The sequence below is a fragment of the Saimiri boliviensis genome, chromosome 18 (genome assembly GCF_048565385.1).
Source record: "Saimiri boliviensis isolate mSaiBol1 chromosome 18, mSaiBol1.pri, whole genome shotgun sequence".
Lineage (NCBI taxonomy): Eukaryota > Metazoa > Chordata > Mammalia > Primates > Cebidae > Saimiri > Saimiri boliviensis.
This window is the reverse complement of record NC_133466.1, coordinates 9,029,035-9,046,330: the sequence shown is the minus strand read 5'-3', so window position 1 is coordinate 9,046,330 and position 17,296 is coordinate 9,029,035. Positions and strand designations below refer to the sequence as shown.

The following is a 17,296-nucleotide window of genomic DNA, read 5'->3' as shown; positions in this document are numbered from 1 at the left end:
CCCCCGCCTCCCCCATCCCCCACCCCCCCGCCTCCTCCGCCTCCCCCGCCTCCCCCGCCTCCCCCGCCTCCCCGCCTCCCCCGCCTCCCCCGCCTCCCCCGCCTCCCCCGCCTCCCCTGCCTCCCCCGCCTCCCCTGCCTTCCTGCTTTCTTTGTTTCCTGTTAGGGAGACTTCTTATATGTAGGGGGAGCTGGCAGAGGTTTGTGATCTGCTGTCCCAGACCCTCAGGGAGGGCTGAGGACCGCCTGGTGCATGGGCAGAGAAGGGCTCATTATCAATAAACCTGACAATCTGTGTCAAGGGGCACTGGGCTGGCCACAGTTTGGAAAAACCATGATTTCGGCGTGGACATTCTTCCAAGGCTGCTGGGAATTTCACCCCGCTCTTTAGGTAGGCTCCTGCCCAGAGTGGGCCAAGCCCAGACCACAAAGAGAACACAGGCCATGCCCAGCTATGAAAATATTATAATGTCCACTTTGGGAGGCCAAGGCAGGCAGATAACTTGAGGTCAGGAGTTTGAGACCAGCCTGGCCAACATGGTGAAACCCCCTCTCTACTAAAAATACAAAAATTAGCCCAGCATGGTGACATGCACCTGTGATCTCAGCTACTCAGGAGGCTGGGGCAGGAGAATCACTTGAACCTAGGAGGCGGAGGTTGCAGTGAGCAGAGATGGCGCCACTGCACTCTAGTCTAGGCAACAGACTGAAACTCTGTCTCAAAAAAAAAAAAAAAAAATTAATGTCCCAAAAAGGTTTGAATAGGTGGTTTACAAGTTTCAAGCAATAACCATTATAACACAATTTCAGGACATTATAGAGTACCTAGTAGAAATCTGGGGAGAACACACTCCAGATGACATACAGTGGTCATGCGCTCAATGCTTGTGGGCCAGACAGGTAACATGAATGAGTGGCAAGTATAGGGCAATAGGGAGTGGTGGAGCCTGTGGCTAACTGAACACACGAGGCGTCCAGAGGCATTCTGAGTAACAACACTATGACACAGACAAGCACATGTGGTACCAGGGACACCAGGTTGCAGCCACTCTATGGCACAGCTGTGAAGCAGAGGACAGAGGCTTAGAAATAGCAGGTCGACTTGGAAGGAGTTTCCAGCCCATCGGACAGGGTGTTTGATTGATATTATAGGATTGACAATCTCTGCTGGCTTCTGCTGCTGCCTTGCTTGCCTCTGACCTGGAAATGGATGAAGAAGTTTAGTTCATACTCACATCGTTTTTACATCCTTTTTTTTTTTTTTTTGAGATGGAGTCTGGTTCTGTCGTCCAGGCTAAAGTGCAGTGGCATGATCTTGGCTCTGTAGCCAAGCAGAGATCCTTCCTACATAAACAACACAGCAAATTCATGGGCCCAAGAAAACTGGGATTAATGGGAAGAAAATATAAATGGCAACAGAGTAACAGTTTCACTGTGAATACGCCCATGTACCTGAACAGCGAGTATCAGTAACAGCCTGACACTTGGTTGAATGCACTTAACTGACTACTTGGTGTAAATAACTACATCACTCACCTGCTCTGCCCATTAAGGATTCGAGGATTAAAACATCGCGGCATTTGAGAAACTAAAAAGCAGATTCCATTTTTTTTCACTCTGCCCAGTACACACTTCGGTGGCTAATGTTTCCCTCAGTGAAAGCAATGACTGTTAAATGAGAGTTCTTAACAGGTGGGAACTCCTTAAAATTGTAGGCAAAATTCCTGTGTGCACATCTGTGTGCGTATGCATGTGTGTATGTGTATGCACGCACGAGACACACACAAACATGCACCCTCCAGCGGAGAAAGCCCGCCCCCTTTGTCAATTTCTCAAAGGTATCCTCAGGATGTAGGTCACCGTTGGGGGCAGCGTCCCAGAGGTGGGGCCTGCGAAGCGTCTGAGGACTCGTGTCACCTTGTGTTTGCAGTGTTGGTGAAGGGCCAGGTCACCACCAAGTACTACCGGCTGCTGTCCAAGCGGGGCGGCTGGGTGTGGGTGCAGAGCTACGCCACCGTGGTGCACAACAGCCGCTCGTCCCGGCCCCACTGCATCGTGAGTGTCAATTATGTACTCACGTAAGTCACACGTATTTGTTTCTCTCCTTGCTCTTCTCTTCCGTCCCACATCGGATGGCTCCGATAAGCACCATCTCTCTTTCTCTCTTTCTCAGACTGTTCATTTGTCTCCTTTTTTATTTATTTTTTGAGCAATCCAGTCATTTTGGAAGGTCCAAGCTATTTCTGTGCTCAGCGGTGAAGGCTGAGTGCTAGGCTGCAGGGGCAGCCAGGAGGAGCGTGCTCTGCCCTGGGCATAGCTTAGGATCCCATTGCAGAGCGTAGGTGAGGGGCATGGGGGGGGGCGAGTGGGAATGCCCTCGTCCTGAATAGAATGCAAAGAGTGTGCACACCCCAATCAAGAATACAGACTTGTGCCATCCATGCCCGCAAACATTTGAGTCATCTTGGATGCTCCTGCTGCTTGAAACAGGAAATCTCCCATTTTTTTACCTGTCTTCCTATAGAGCCTGCTGCAAATGATGATGAATATTTGGCCCTTTAAACACTTCAGAAGGTCAAGTTCAGTCGCAAATGCTTTTTTTTGTAAATCAAAAACATATAAATGTTTTTGTGGAGACGGGGTTTTGCTATGTTGGCCAGGCTGGTCTTGAATGCCTGGCTTTAGGCGATCCTCCTGCCTCAGTCTCTCAAAGTGCTGCAATTACAGGCATGAGCTCATGGTGCTCAGCCTGCAAATACTTGTGTGTGTGTGTGTGTGTGTGTGTTTTTTTTTTGAGACAAAGTCTTGCTCTTGTGGGCCAGGCTGGAGTGCGATGGCGTGATCTCGGCTCACTGCAATCTCCGCCTCCTGGGTTCAAGCGATTCTCCTGCCTCGGACTTCCAAGTAGCTGGGATTACAGGCACCTGCCAACATGCCCAGCTAATTTTTGTCTTTGTAATAGAGAAAAGGTTTCACCATGTTGGCCAGACTGGTCTCGAACCCCTGACCTCAGGCAATCCACCTGCCTTGGCCTCCCAAAGTGCTGGGATTATAGGCTTGAGCCACTGCAAATATTTTTAAGGCCATTAGAAGCAACAGGACATAATGTTTATCTGGGGCCATATATTACTTTCCACCCACCATGGCTGTTGTACATTAAATCACCTCACTCCAGGCTCTGACCCCTGCAGTGCCCCCCCAGCCCCATGGTGAAAAGGGTTCTCATTTGCATTTTATACAGGGTGAGGATTTAGGCTCTAGGTTCGTTCACAGAATGACTTCCAGGTCCTGTGTGTCTCAGAAGGCAAGTGATTCTAGCAAAACTGTCAGGGAGAAAACAGGTTAGCCCTTTAGTTATTCTTCCCGAGCAAACATGTGGGCTGGTTCTCCAGGCTGACCTCTCCGCCTGTGACCATGACCCTGCTGAGTTGGGTTCTTTAGGGCAGCGATGGGCCCCCGATGTGGCAATGCACAAAGCTGGAGGCCAGGCTCCCAGACTCGTGAAGGGTTCCCAGCTCTTGCCTCCTGGGGTGCTATCTGGAGAGGCACCTGGGCCACAGATGCTCACGCTGGATGCAGGTGGACTTGATCAATGGTATTTCTGCCTGTCGAGTTTTCCCTTGACGGCTCCCCTAATGGCCCATGGCCCCTTCCCCCACCCCACCTCCACCCCTCGACCATCGCCCCAGAGATGTGTTTGGGGCTTTATGGGATTGGAGAGAGCTCTGACCTGGCTCGGTATTTCCTGGGGTGGACCAGCCTGGGGCTGCAGACCGCTTTTATCATGAGGGTGAGCTGGCCTTGTCTCAAATCCCACCCACATCCAACCCCAGTGAAAAGACACACTGGGGCACTGAGAATGAGCTGCCCAGGGCTGGGGCCAGGGAAGCTGCTCGGCCTCTGCCGCCTGCTGGACCTGACTCGGCCCGCTCCCGCCTTCCAGGGAGATTGAATACAAGGAACTGCAGCTGTCTCTGGAGCAGGTGTCCACTGCCAAGTCCCAGGACTCGTGGAGGACTGCCTTGTCTACCTCACAAGAAACTAGGAAATTAGCGAAACCCAAAAATACCAAGATGAAGACAAAGCTGAGAACAAACCCTTACCCCCCACAGGTAACACGCACATCCTGAAATTTGGGGGTGCTATAAATTTATCCCAGGAGTTTGGGATGCCTGGACATGGTAAGGAATGGGGAGCCTCTCTATGCACAGCAGGGGTCTCTCTCTCATGAAGCAAGGTCCCTCTGGGAGGTCCTGCATACACGGCAATGACTCCAGGGGAAAGGCTGACATCCTGGGGAACTAGTCAAGTTTAGGAAACAGAAGACTCAATTGGGAAGGCACATCAGCCCATTAGAACCCATGGGTTAGATTCTCATGGGCTTGACGGGTTAGAATCCACAGGTTAGATTTCAGACTGGTGGGTCAGAATCTAGACTGGTTAGTTAGAAGGCTGCTGGGTTAGTGTCTAGGCTGGTGGATTAGATTCTAGACTGGTGGGTTAGAATCTAGAGTGGTGGGTTAGAGTCTAGACTGGTAGGTTAGAGTCTAGACTGGTGGGGGCCCACAACTGTAATCCCAGCACTTTGGGAGTCTGAGGCAGGTGGATCACCTGAGGTCAGGAGTTTGAGACCCGCCTGGCCAACATGGTGAAACCCCATCTCTACTAAAAATACAAAAATTAGCCAGGTGTGGTGGCAGCGCACCTGTAGTCCCAGCTACTCGGGAGGCTGAGGCAGGAGAATTGCTTGAACCCAGGAGGTGGTGGTTGCAGTGAGCCAAGACAGTGCCACTGCACTCTAGCCTGGGCGACAGAGCGAGACTCCATCTCAAACAAAGAAAAGAAAGAAACAGCAAGTGTCCACGTGTGTCTAATGTGTTAGCTCGGGGGTGGGGGCTCTCCTTCTACCCTGGGAGCAGGTCACTGCGGTATTGCTTGCTGTGTGCCTGTCCCCAGTGGAACCTTACAGTGGTGGCGAGGGCAGGGGGAGCCCTTGGATGGGGTTGGGCCCCACAGGTGCGGATCGCACAGGGCCGGAAGGCAGCTTCCTGCTGGCCCCTCACTGGCCCTTCATCCATCTTCTTTGCCATGCAGCAATACAGCTCATTCCAAATGGACAAACTGGAATGCGGCCAGCTTGGAACCTGGAGAGCCAGTCCCCCTGCAAGCGCTCCCGCTCCCCCGGAACCACAGCTCCACTCCGAGAGCAGTGACCTCCTGTACGCGCCGCCCTACAGCCTGCCCTTCTCCTACCATTACGGACACTTCCCTCTGGACTCCCACGTCTTCAGCAGCAAAAAGCCAATGTTGCCGGCCAAGTTCGGGCAGCCCCAAGGATCCCCGTGTGAGGTGGCACGCTTTTTCCTGAGCACACTGCCAGCCAGTGGTGAATGCCAGTGGCATTATGCCAACCCCCTAGTGCCTAGCAGCTCGTCTCCAGCTAAAAACCCTCCAGAGCCACCGGCGAACACTGCTCGGCACAGCCTGATGCCCAGCTATGAAGGTGGGTCAGGTGTGCTCGTGGGGAAGGCGGGAGGACTGGCCTCGGCCGGTGGGTGGCAGATGGAGACGGAACCTTCACACCTTGGGCAAGCTTTCCCTCTTGCTGCTTCTCAGTAGGGTTTGCTGTGCTTTCCTGCTCACGACGCAGGTCCTCCTCGAGAGTGCAAAATGGCAGCCCACCTGCCTTGGGGACTGACACTAGTGACAGTATAAAGGGCAAAGGAAAACAGTATCTGGCCTTCACGTAAATCCTGACCAAAGGGGGAAGAGTGATTTTCAAAACCAGCTGTCATGTGCTGAGAACGCCCCGGTGGCATTTCTTTTGCAAGATTGCTTTCCACCCCACCCAGAAGTGGCTATTTGAGGCAAATGGCCTGATTGTTTTCCATGCCAGTTTTGGAAATGGGGAAAACTATGGTGGAAATACATGAGCTTGGGGACAGAGATGCCACTCCCCAACCCAGGGCAAAGAACACAACCCCTCCAGGCCTGTTTCTTCACTTGTAAAATGGGGCCGTAAGCTGTGATGCACCTACTCCCAGGTCATGGCAACAGTAGGGGCCTGCTCTGTGCATGCCAGTTCAACAGGAAGGAATGGCCTTTCACCTTCTCCTGGTGGCCAGCAAGCAGATGTGTCTCTGCAGAGACACCGCCAGCTGCCCAGGACACAGACTCCTGTTTGCTCACTGGACCAACCCCAGGCAGAGGGTGGTAGGTGGGGATGGAGGTTTAGCGACAGGAGATGTATTCTCATTGCACTCAGACCTAACTGCTGCTCAGAGTGTCAACTAAGACGGTGCAGGTGTCCTGCAGTGCCGCTAAAATGTGGGTGAAGGTGACATCAGGGTTATGTGCCCCAGGCCGGACACATCACACCTGTAATCCCAGCACTTTGAGAGGCTGAGGCAGGCAGATCACCTGAAATCAGTGATTCCAGACCAGCCTGGCCAACATGGTGAAACACCCATCTCTACTAAAAATAGAAAAATTAGTTTAGCACGGTAGTGAGCATCTCTAATCGTGGCTACTCAGGAGATTGAGACGGGAGGATTGTTTGAACTTGGGAGGCAGAGGTTGCAGTGAGCCAAGATCATACCACTGCACTCCAGCCTGGGTGACAGAGTGAGACTCTGTCTCAAAAAAAAAAAAAAAAAGGATGATATACCCCAGAAAAGAATCATACCAGCCCCTGCTTAAAGAGAAAAGGATCAAAGAGGAGAGCGCCCCAAAGAACCCAACCCATCTCTTGAGGCAGGCAGGGCTCTGCTCCTTCTAGGCCTCCTACTGCTTTTTCTGCAAATCCTAGGAATCTCTTGCTCTGTGTTTCGACTGGAGGCTGAGATAACATTTCTTCCCAAATCTGAGATGAGGGATAGATTACGGGAGAATTCAGCCTTTCTGGAAATCACTAGGGCGTGTTTTTTCAGAAGTAGCCAACTTAGAAAAGACTACACTGGTGATCAGGGCCAGGCCCCTTGCCTTTTGACCTGGCCTGTCCCAGGAGCCACTGATCCCTTAGATTTGTGTCCGCTATACCCATGAACACCTTGGGTCCCTCACATAAAACCAAGGAAGGGACCTTCCAGAACATCCAAGCAAAGGAAGGCAGAGCGAAGGGTTTTGATAACAGCTGAGCATCGGACCCACTTGAGATTGACTTCGAAGAGTTTTTGTGTGTGTGTCTGAAGCTGGCTAATGCAGGTCACATGGTATTTGACTTTTACCACTATTTTAAAAGTGAAAGAGGTTAACAATCTCCTTGTCACACACGTGATAAAAAGTGGACCAAAGGTGGTAATTTGAGGCAATTTGCCATCAGCTTCCTAGTCTCTGGTATTAAAGGAAGACAAATGTTGCCAAAAGGTGTTAAAAAAGAAAAGCTGGGAAGCTACTTAATGTCAGGCGTCTGACTGAGTAGATAGGAGTGGTTATTTTTCATTATGCCATGGCGAAACAATCAGGGTGGTTACCCACTCCCCTCCCCCACTGAGGGACTGGCAGAAGAAATCGGGACAGACACGGCCATCTAACACTAAGGCCCCTGGTGGCCTCTAGTCCCCTGCCATCCAGTTAGGTAGCCACCAACCCCATGTGGTCTTGAACATGGAAATGTGGCCAGTGCAGTGAGGCAGGTGCGGCCTGTGCTCTGCAACTCAGTACCAAAAAAAAAAAAAAAAAAAAAAAAAAGTCCCAATAATTGTTTAACACTAATTGCACACTGAGATAGTATTTTGGCTACAGTGCATTAAAGGAAGTGTATTATTTAACAAGCATCCCACTTGTTTCTCTGTAACGTGGTTCCTGGAACATTTCAGGTCTCATCTTGAGATTGGACCGTGTGGACTAGACCGAGGGGGGGAGGGCGACAGCCACCCCGCGGGTGGAGCGCGTGGGCTGCGGAGGGGCGGCAGGCGAGTCCGGGGCTTGGGTGGGGTGGTGCGGTTGCGGCCGCGCCCCTTGCTGCGGGGGCAAGCGTCCCTCTAACGTGTCGCCTGTCCCCGCAGCGCCCGCTGCCGCCGTGCGCAGGTTCGGCGAGGACACCGCGCCCCCGAGCTTCCCAAGCTGCGGCCACTACCGCGAGGAGCCCGCGCTGGGCCCGGCCAAGGCCGCCCGCCAGGCCGCCCGGGATGGGGCGCGGCTGGCGCTGGCCCGCACTGCGCCCGAGTGCTGCGCGCCCCCGGCCCCCGAGCCCCCGGGCGCGCCGGCGCAGCTGCCCTTCGTGCTGCTCAACTACCACCGCGTGCTGGCCCGGCGCGGGCCGCTGGGGGGCGCCGCACCCGCCGCCTCCGGCCTGGCCTGCGCCCCCGGCGGCCCCGAGACGGCGACCGGCGCGCTGCGGCCCCGGCACCCGAGCCCCGCCGCCGCCTCCCCGACCGGAGCGCCGCTGCCGCACTACCTGGGCGCCTCGGTCATCATCACCAACGGGAGGTGACCCGCCGGCCGGCCGCGCCAGGAGCCTGGGCCCTGCCTCCGGGGGCTGCGGTGCCACCGAGCCCGGCAGACGCGCGTGACCTGCAGTAATTTATGCGGAGAGCCGCCGCCGACTTGCGGATTTCCCCCGCGGAGGCCGCGCGCGCGGGTGCCGAGGACCCAGGCGCGCCCTGCAGGTGACCGCCCGCCTGTGTGCTGCGAGGGCCGGTGCGACCCAGTTGCTGGGGGCTTGGTTTCCTCACCTTGAAATCGGGCCTCAGCCATTTGGCCTTGTCCCTGACGTTCCAAGAAAGTCCCGCGGGGAGATTGAAGCGGTTTCACTCCGCAAATATCCCCCACTTTCAGGAGGGAAACCCACCCTGCCGCAGTCCGCTCTTCCACGTGGATGGCGGATCTGGGAGGGGACGCCTGTGTCCCGAGCCCTTTTAGATGCTTAGGTGGAGGCAGAAGTGATGATTGTAAGTCCTATGAATACACAACTCCACTGTCTTTAAAAGTCATTCAAGAGTCTCATTAGTTTTTTTATTTAACCCTTTCTTCAATACAAAAACCAACAAGCCAAGACTGAGGGGGTGATCATGCAATTCCATTGTGTGTGTCTGCCAACATGGGCGTGCTTCACAAGCACATGAACAAGCTCTTACCTCCCCCTTACCCCTATGAACTCTTGAGAACACCAGGAATAGCATCTTCAGAATATATTAAATAGGCATTAAATGCAAAAATATATATGTAGCCAGAGAGTTTATGAGAATGACCCTGTCCAGCTTCATTATTATGTGGCAAAATCCCTCTGGCCCACACAGATCTGTAATTCACTAGGCTTGTGTTTGCTACAAATAGTGCTAATAAAGTTAAATTGCATGTGCGATACGAAACACTGTCAACGGGTCCTGCACCTCGCGGAGGAGAACCCTGTGAAGGGGATGTCATGAAATGATGTAGACGTTTGAAGCATTTCTACAAAGCGAGAAAACGCATAAGAACATGTCACGTGTGCAACAGGTAAACAAAAATCCCTTCATAAAGCACCAGCAGTGTTTAAAAAATAAGCCTCCATTCATTTTTATTTTTTGTGGGTCTTGCTTAAAGATCTCAACATTGAAAAATTTCATCATGGCTCCGAACTGCTTTGAACCACCATCTTTCCATTTTCTTCACACTATAAACACTGCATCATTTTGCTGCTTTATCAAGATGGTTTATTTCAGGAGACTTTTTCCATCTTTCTGAATGGAAAGAGGTTTTCACAAATGTTTTTAATTCGTCATTCTAGAATCAAAGGGCACCTACACCGACTGCTCTCAAAATGTGAACTGGTTTCTTTGCCAACCCTGTATCACTTAGTGAAAGGACCTGACTTAGTCCCTACAGGGTATCTGTCAGTGGGCATCATGGTACGAGTTACAATTTGCAAATTTAGGACCGTGGGTCATGCAGCGAAGGGGCTTGCATGGTGGAAAAGGATGTGCCCAGCTCTCCACGTACTCAGCTATACCTCATTCACAGCTCCTTCTAAGTGTGTGCACATGAAATAAGCCGAGGGTATTATTATTTTTTTTAATGTTCAAGAGTCTTGTAATTAAACCGTGATTCCTGAAAGGTGTAGGTTTTATTACTAGGAGATACCACCGACATTTTCCAATAAAGTACCGCAAAATGCTTTTGTGTCTACCTTGCTATTAACTTTTGGAGCTGTATTTAGTAAAAATAAATCAAGGCTATCAGAGCAGTTCAATAAGAAAGGTTACTGTGGAGAAAAAAGACCCTATTTTACAAGTGACAATGTAGACAGGCGTAACAGATTGTATATGTACTGGAAAAAGAAAATGTGTACTAGCGAAACGTCCTTGTCTAAACAAACATCACTGTTCTCATAACCTAGAACATGAAGGAAGACTCTTCCACGAGCTGGCTTCAGGACGGCCAGGGCTCAGTGCAAAGTTAACAGCGCTGTTACTATGGCAACCTAATATTGTTACCTCCATCTTTTAAGAGTCTGCACATTTAAGCTGGGGACAGCGTTTCTTGACTTCTGTGAGGCTCTGCCAGGGGAAGAGGAAGCATTTTTAATATATATGCCTCTCTTTTACAAAAAGGAAAAAAAAAATCGTTGTGGGCCCTAACATGTACTATGTTGACAAAAACGCCAGATCAAATGGATTTGAGAAATAAGCCCAATTCAAGGCTGGCTCAGCCCTCCGCAGGGCCTCCCAGGGAAAGGAATTCCTTTATGTTCTTGGAAGCCCTTTTCTAGAAAAGCCATTCCATTCATACCTTTGTAGAGCAGTGGGCTGGGTGTGGAGGGCAGCGGAGGGTATCTGTAAGAGCCTGTATTTTCCGCCTCCCTCGCCCCCACCCCTTTTATCTTTTTAAAAGTCCTATCAGCCCTGCATTCAGCCCTTCCGCCCTAAGAGTGGGGGAGGTTTAACACGGCCAATGGATCTTGTATAAAGTCTACCTAAGTTCTAATTTAACCCAGCTATAAGCCAGTTAAGGTAGACTGGGGGGCTGCTACAGACAGAATGGAAAATGAAGAACATTTGCAAATAAATGCCATAAAATCACAGCCCTTGTGTTATCTAGAATGCATTATTCAAGCTGTTCCCAAACTTAAGTATGACATATAAGGTTAAAATCTTGGGGGAAACACTATTCAGATGAAAAGTCAAGCAGTTTCCACAAAAGAATAAGGACTATCCTAAAAACAATCTAGAAGTTGTTACATTAAATTTATTTCTCACCTCAGTGAAAAGGGTGTTTGTTTTTGGGTTTTGTTTACTTTCATTCTTTGGAGTAATAATATTTCTCTTGTGTACAGCGCTGAATACATTTGTCAATAATATGTCAAAAAAAAAAACCACCTGGCTTCTTAATACTTGGAAATACATAAATATTCCTTACTATGTAAAACACTATTTATTTTGTAAAAATATGTCTAAATATGAATAAAAATACAGTAACCCAAAGTAGTTGCCTACTTTTAAAAATGAAACTTGTAAAAAGAAGAGTGAGCCCAAACCACATAGAAAGTCTTAGTTTATTTTGGTAGATTTACTTTTTATAGGCATTGGTTTAAAGTGATTCTTTTCAGAGACATTCTTTGAAAAGTTAAAACTGCAGAGGCTTTCATGTTGTTGTATTTCGAATATGCATAGTGATTAACGAGGAATGAGGATTCTCCCAGGATCTGCCGGTTAAGAGCAAACAGGTCTGGAGAACGGAAGCCCATCTGCCTCCCTTTTACATCTGAAGCTTGGGGTGAGGCTGGCTCCTCTCTTTGTTCCCAGACTCCAGGGCAAAAGGGAAGCATGCTGTCCCTGCTGTGGCTTGGGGGATCCCCAGGCTGCACTCTGCTGCCCGTGCTCCCCGTGGGCCTGTGCGCGGCTCCAGTCAGTCACTTGATCTCACATCAGACAACGTCAGCCTGCAGCAGTGAAACTCAACCGTGATTTTACTTCGAACACAAATCCTTCCTGCTTCCACCACTCCCTGGCAGACTTCCCAGTGCCAAAGGGCACCGCTGGGGTGGGGATGGGGACAGGAAGCCCAGTGACTGCAGTGTTCTGTTTTAGGGGGCCCTTCCCCAAGAGTCTCCCTGAAATCTGTTACCAGCCTGGAAAGGAAGATACCTTGCTTTTACAAAACATGGTCCATACTCAATGCACAGCCTCTAAAGCCAGGGATAATCCAGTGTTCTAAAAGCACAAGCCAATCCTGAGTTTAGTGACCACATTTTAAAGATCACGAGGAAAATGCCAAGTTTCCATTCAACCTTTAAAGCTCCTTGAGATCCTCGTTGCAGGGTGCATACTATATGGCCCAAACCAGGGAGAGGGATATAGCAGGTAGACAGTTGCCCTAACACTAACAGCTATTGGGAAAATGCCTTTATTCAGGTAATTCTATAGGAAGCAGAGTTGCGAGAGTCTTTGGTTCATGTGAGGCAAAGTCAGGTTTATGGAAAACGCGGCCTCTGCTTGAAGGCTGCCTCATCTCCCTCAAGACAACTGGGTCTCCTGCAAGTGAGGGCAGCCTGTTAGAAAGCAGAGGCACAGCAGGACGCCAGGAACATCTCTGCATCCTTTGACAAGGCCACACTTCATTAGTTTTAATTTGCAGAAAGGAAATTAAATGATAGCATTTTGTTCCCCAAAGCAGAATGGCCAGAATAGGACTTCAGCTTACAACAAAACATAGCGTGTTTTTCATTAAAGAACCCCCAAAGAAATTCCAACAGTGATGATGGCAGCTGAGAGGGGGCTGGCCTTACATTACAAAGTCTGAGAAATGAAACTTGCATCGTTAGCCTCGAGATCTTTGCCCTGGCTGATATTTTGCAGGTGCCCTCTCAAGGGTGAGGCCATTTGGTAATTTAGGGGTGGTGTAGACTTTTATTTAAGCTTCAAACTAATTTTGAAAGAAGACTTGTGCATTTGGAGAAGAGTGTTTTTCTTTTTCTTTTCTTTTCTTTTTTTTTTTTTTTTGAGAAAAATAATTCTAATTGAAGCCTTACCTCCAAAAATTACTTTTGAAGTTCTTTTAATGTTTCATTTCCAAAAAATACGTATTAGGTATTTTTCCTTCCTACGGGGGTGTTCTGTGCCTGACTAAAGGTAGACAGATTTTATACTAAAAACCACAAGTTTCTGGAATTAGCCTGACTGGGTAAGACCTGGATAAAGATGGTGCTCGTTTACAGTGGAGGGCTTTTGTTCAAAGCTGAAAGCTCCATCAAACTTTCTTTCCATTAATTTCAGCTGGGACTGGCAGGAAGAGAGAAAGCTGGACACAAACTGGCCTTTTAAAGCCGAAAGGTAATGGGGATGATTCACAAGTTCAAGAGATAGGAGCGCCGTGGAAACGGCCTGGCGTCCATCTGGGAATAGCGAATGCGTATCAAAACGCTTCCTTTCTTTTGTTCTTTCCTGAGGCCAGTAGCACGTCAGATTTTCAATGGCTTCTTTTAAAGCTATGTGTGCACACACGCATGTACATACATAAGCGGGCACTCACGTACACAGCCTCCCTCTGAACTGGTGGTGTTTAGTATCGATAACATTTTCTTCCTTGGTAATATGAGGTAAAGGTTGGGGGGGGCGGCGGGGCGGCGAGAAAAACTCTGACTTCTGAGTAGAATGCCATGTCTTCTATATTCCGTGAACGGCACAGTCTTGCAGGAATGCTCCACATTTCAGAGTGAGTCTGACCCTGGCTTCAAAGCTCCAAGCCCTCCCTTGCACGTGGCATGACTGTGCCTTCATCTCCAGCTGTTAGAGCCAAGCCACCACCTCCCCTCCAAGTGACGCTTCATCAGACATTTAAGGATTCTGAACTTGATTCCATCTCTTCACAATAGGTAGTAAATTCAAACCTACTTAAGAAAGCGAGTCCCTAAGCAAAGACATTTAAACTTCCTTAGGAAAGGAGGGCTCACTGAATAATGTCAAAGCAATCAACTGATTTCCTCTACAAGGTCATTGCAACACACAAGTTGGCTGTATCTCTATAGGCGTTTAGACTGCGCCGTGGGACCACACCACAGGTGAAGAGCAGCTCTGGGAAGTCTACCTTCCCTTTCCTTCATTAACAAAAACCCGGAACAATGACGGAGAGCCAAAGCATGTTCTTAGTGTTAAATACCTCCCAAGATGCTCAGAAACAGGACACGGTACTTCTAACTCAACAATGGCCTGGGCTCGAGAGCAAATCTTGGTTTGTTTTTTCACAGTCTAGGGGTAAAGGTCTCCGCTACTGGGAAAATATCTGAATCCTCCCACTGCCGTTTCTTTTTTTTCTGAGACTGAGTTTCGCTCTCGTTGCCCAGGCTGGAGTGCAATGGCACGATCTCGGCTCACTGCAACCTCTGCCTGCCAGGTTCAAGCAATTCTCAGTCTCAGCCTCCAGAGTAGCTGGGATTACAGGCACGCGCCACCACGCCCAGCTAACTTTGTATTTTTAGTAGAGACGGGCTTCTCCACGTTGGTCAGGCTGGTCTTGAACTCCTGACCTCAGGTGATCCGCCCACCTTGGCCTCCCAAAGTGCTGGGATTACAGGCGTGAGCACGGCACCCGGCCTTCCATTGCCATTTCCACGTAAAAACTCCCCCGGGAGATAAACATAAGCCGAAGTCCCAGAAGGGAGGGCGACCTCTCACCTGTGCCAGGGCGTTTCCTAATCTAAATCTTCTACTTGCCAACCGTCTATCCCAGATTCTCCTCAAACACCAAAGGAAACGACAACAAAACAAACAATTTCCAGATGTGTGGGCGTGGCCAGGCGGCCGCGGTGAAAGCGAATGCTCGCTGCGGTGGATCCGCACTGGGCTCGGACCCCAGGCAGCCCAGTGGCATCCTCGCCTGCTGCCCAAGCGCCAGGCCGGGTGAGTCAGGAGGGCAGGCCCAGGCCCGTCTCAGGAACATCAGCCTACTGCCGTCTGGGGAGGATGAGGTTTCTCAGCATGTCGAAGGAGTTGCCGTCCGGGTGCACAGTCACAACCTCGCTGCCCTCCCGGTGAACCTGGAGGAAGCCAGAATCGTCCAGGCCGACGATGGACGCCTTTGGTCCCTCCGGGCCGCCCAGACGGACTTGCTGACCACTGAAAAGAAGGAAGAGCACGTCACAGGCGGCCTTGGGACAATGAGCTGAATGATCATCCACGGGGAGAGGGCTGGGTGCTGGGGAGGGGGCTGGGGCTCGCTGAGGGGAAGAGGCAGCCCGGGCTGAGCCTAACTTCCTTCCACCCAGGTGAAAGTTTCCATAGCTGCTAAAATCACCAGCAGGGTGCAAGTTCAACAAGGATGGAAGGTTCTTCATCCAGTGTCACGCCTCCTAATTCTGGTCATCTGCGGTCATGGCTCGAACCGCTTCTTCACCTCCAGCGCTTTTACACCTCCAGCGCTTTTAAGAAACACTGTGCTACTCTAGGTCACTTGGCTGAGGTTGAAAAGAGGCTGAGCTGGCAAACAATGTTTTATCTTATAAAACAGAGTTGGGTCATGTCGACCACAAGTGACGCTCATCCTGATCCTACTTCTTTTGAATATTTTCCAAATGCACTCAAGTCATGTCCTTCTTAACAGCTTTCGAAGCATAAAATTTTCCCCCGAAGTTTTTATTTTGAAGAATTTCAAATCTACAGAGCTGAAAGAATAGTACAATACACTTCATATTCTCTTCCATTCTCACACCGAACGAAAATGTTTTCCATATTTGCTTTCTCTGTGCACACATAAACACACATTTTTTTTTCTGCATCATATAAAAATAAGTTGCAGCTGGGTGTGGTGGCTCATGCTTGTAATCGTAGCACTTGGGTAAGCCAAGTTGGGAGGATTGCTTGAGGCCAGGAGTTTGAGACCAGCCTGGGCAATATAGTAAGACCCTGCCTCTAAAAAAAAAGAAAAAATTATCAGGGTGTGTGGCTCACTCTTGTTGTCCCAGCTACTTGGGAGGCTGAGGCAGGGGGATCAGCTGAGCCCAGGAGTTCAAGGTTTCAGTGGTGAGCGATGATGGCACCACTGCACTCCAGCCTGGGTGACACAGCAAGACCCTCTCTTAAAAAAAAAGAAAACAAATGGAAATTTAGAAAGTTTTTGAAAAGCTGCAGGCATGATGACATTTTCTGCTTAAATATTTTAGCGTGACTCTCCTGAGAAGAAGAACCTCCTACAAAATTATAACAGCACGAACTATGACTGCTCAGGAAACCCAGTCTGGATGCAATGACCTTATCTACCACGTGGTCCATGCTCACGTTGTTCCCACTGTCCCCTCCATGTCCTTCGCGGCCATTTCCCTCCATCCAGAATCTACGGATCACACTTCACATTTAGAGGTCACGCTCGTTAGTCTTCTCGAATCCCAAACAATTCACCCCCTTTTTTGGTCCAGTTGCTTGTGTGAGGACACTGACGTTTTTGCAGGACACAGGCCTGCTGTCGTCACATCAGCGTGTGGTCCCCAGACTTCAGCTGCAGGAGAATCTCCTGGAGCATCTGTTATGACACAGGGTGCTGGCCCGGCCCCTGAGTTTCTGATGATTGAGGCTGAGGCCTGCCTGGGGATCTCACTTTGAGAACCAAACTAGAAGGTTCGACAATTTAGATGTGTCAGATGGTTTCCTCACAACTAGAACCACATTAAACCAACGTTACACCCCCTCATGGTTTTTGGTTCTTCCCACTGCATCCCACCAGGAGGCACAAGAGGCCAGTTTGCTCCATTACTGCAGATGCTAACTTGGTCAAGATGGTGTCCATGCGGTTTCTCCAGAAGAGGCACAGAAGATTATCATTTGGACCACCGCTAAGCCCCTCATTTTAAGACACTGAACTACTGATACCAAGGTACTAATGAAGGAGTTGAAAAGAATGAGGCAGAGCCAGCACTGACCTGTGGACCCAGTATCTGTAATAAAGGGGAAGGACGCTGTTGGGCCCTTGGTCCTGAAACGCGTCGATCAGTTTCTCCAGCACCGTCAAGACTCTGGCGATGAGATAATCGGCTCGTAAGGGCTTCAGTGCTGCCTTGTGCTGTTTGTTGTATTCTGCGATGAGGTCGTTGATGCAGATGGTAGGGTTACTGTTCGTCACATTAAATCCACAGCCTGGACAAAAACAAACAATTGAGCAGCTCAGCCTGCTGATGGCACCACACATTCCTTTCTGCCACCTGGAAAAAGTGACAGTCCTGTCAACTTCCTGCTTCCTTGAACTCATTTCAGATTTTCTGTCTCTAGCCACTGGAAGAGTGACTTCTATCTCTCTGTCCACCTTCCTTTTCGTCCGTCTTTTACTATTCTTGTTCAAGCTGAAAATCATCTCAGCCCTACCGCAAATAAGAAGTTGGGAAAAAAGAAAGC

At 49.9% G+C, this 17,296-nt stretch overlaps 2 protein-coding genes across 17 annotated transcripts in view; one reads left to right on the top strand and one right to left on the bottom strand.

Moving 5' to 3' along the window:
* Positions 1-12,918, top strand: part of SIM2 (SIM bHLH transcription factor 2) — a 52,786-nt gene extending 39,868 nt beyond the window's left edge. Inside the window, exons 8-11 of one of the 2 annotated variants that reach the window (XM_039480517.2) lie at positions 1,930-2,077; positions 3,943-4,111; positions 5,094-5,502; positions 8,006-12,918. In XM_039480517.2, coding sequence (XP_039336451.1) covers positions 1,930-2,077; positions 3,943-4,111; positions 5,094-5,502; positions 8,006-8,433 — 1,154 coding nt within the window. In that variant the 3' untranslated portion in view covers positions 8,434-12,918. The remainder of the gene's footprint in view (positions 1-1,929; positions 2,078-3,942; positions 4,112-5,093; positions 5,503-8,005) is intronic. The other variant, XM_039480518.2, reaches the window with a different exon arrangement.
* Positions 144-17,296, bottom strand: part of HLCS (holocarboxylase synthetase) — a 234,429-nt gene continuing 217,276 nt past the window's right edge. For 12 of the 15 annotated variants that reach the window (XM_074389292.1, XM_074389295.1, XM_074389285.1 and 9 more), the window contains 2 exons: positions 16,828-17,041; positions 144-1,199 (listed from right to left, as the gene is read on the bottom strand). In XM_074389292.1, the coding sequence (XP_074245393.1) occupies positions 998-1,199; positions 16,828-17,041 (416 nt within the window). In that variant the 3' untranslated portion in view covers positions 144-997. Of the gene's footprint in view, positions 1,200-11,454; positions 15,032-16,827; positions 17,042-17,296 lie in introns of those variants that run through there. The other 3 variants (XM_074389286.1, XM_074389288.1, XM_039480577.2) reach the window with 1 other exon arrangement.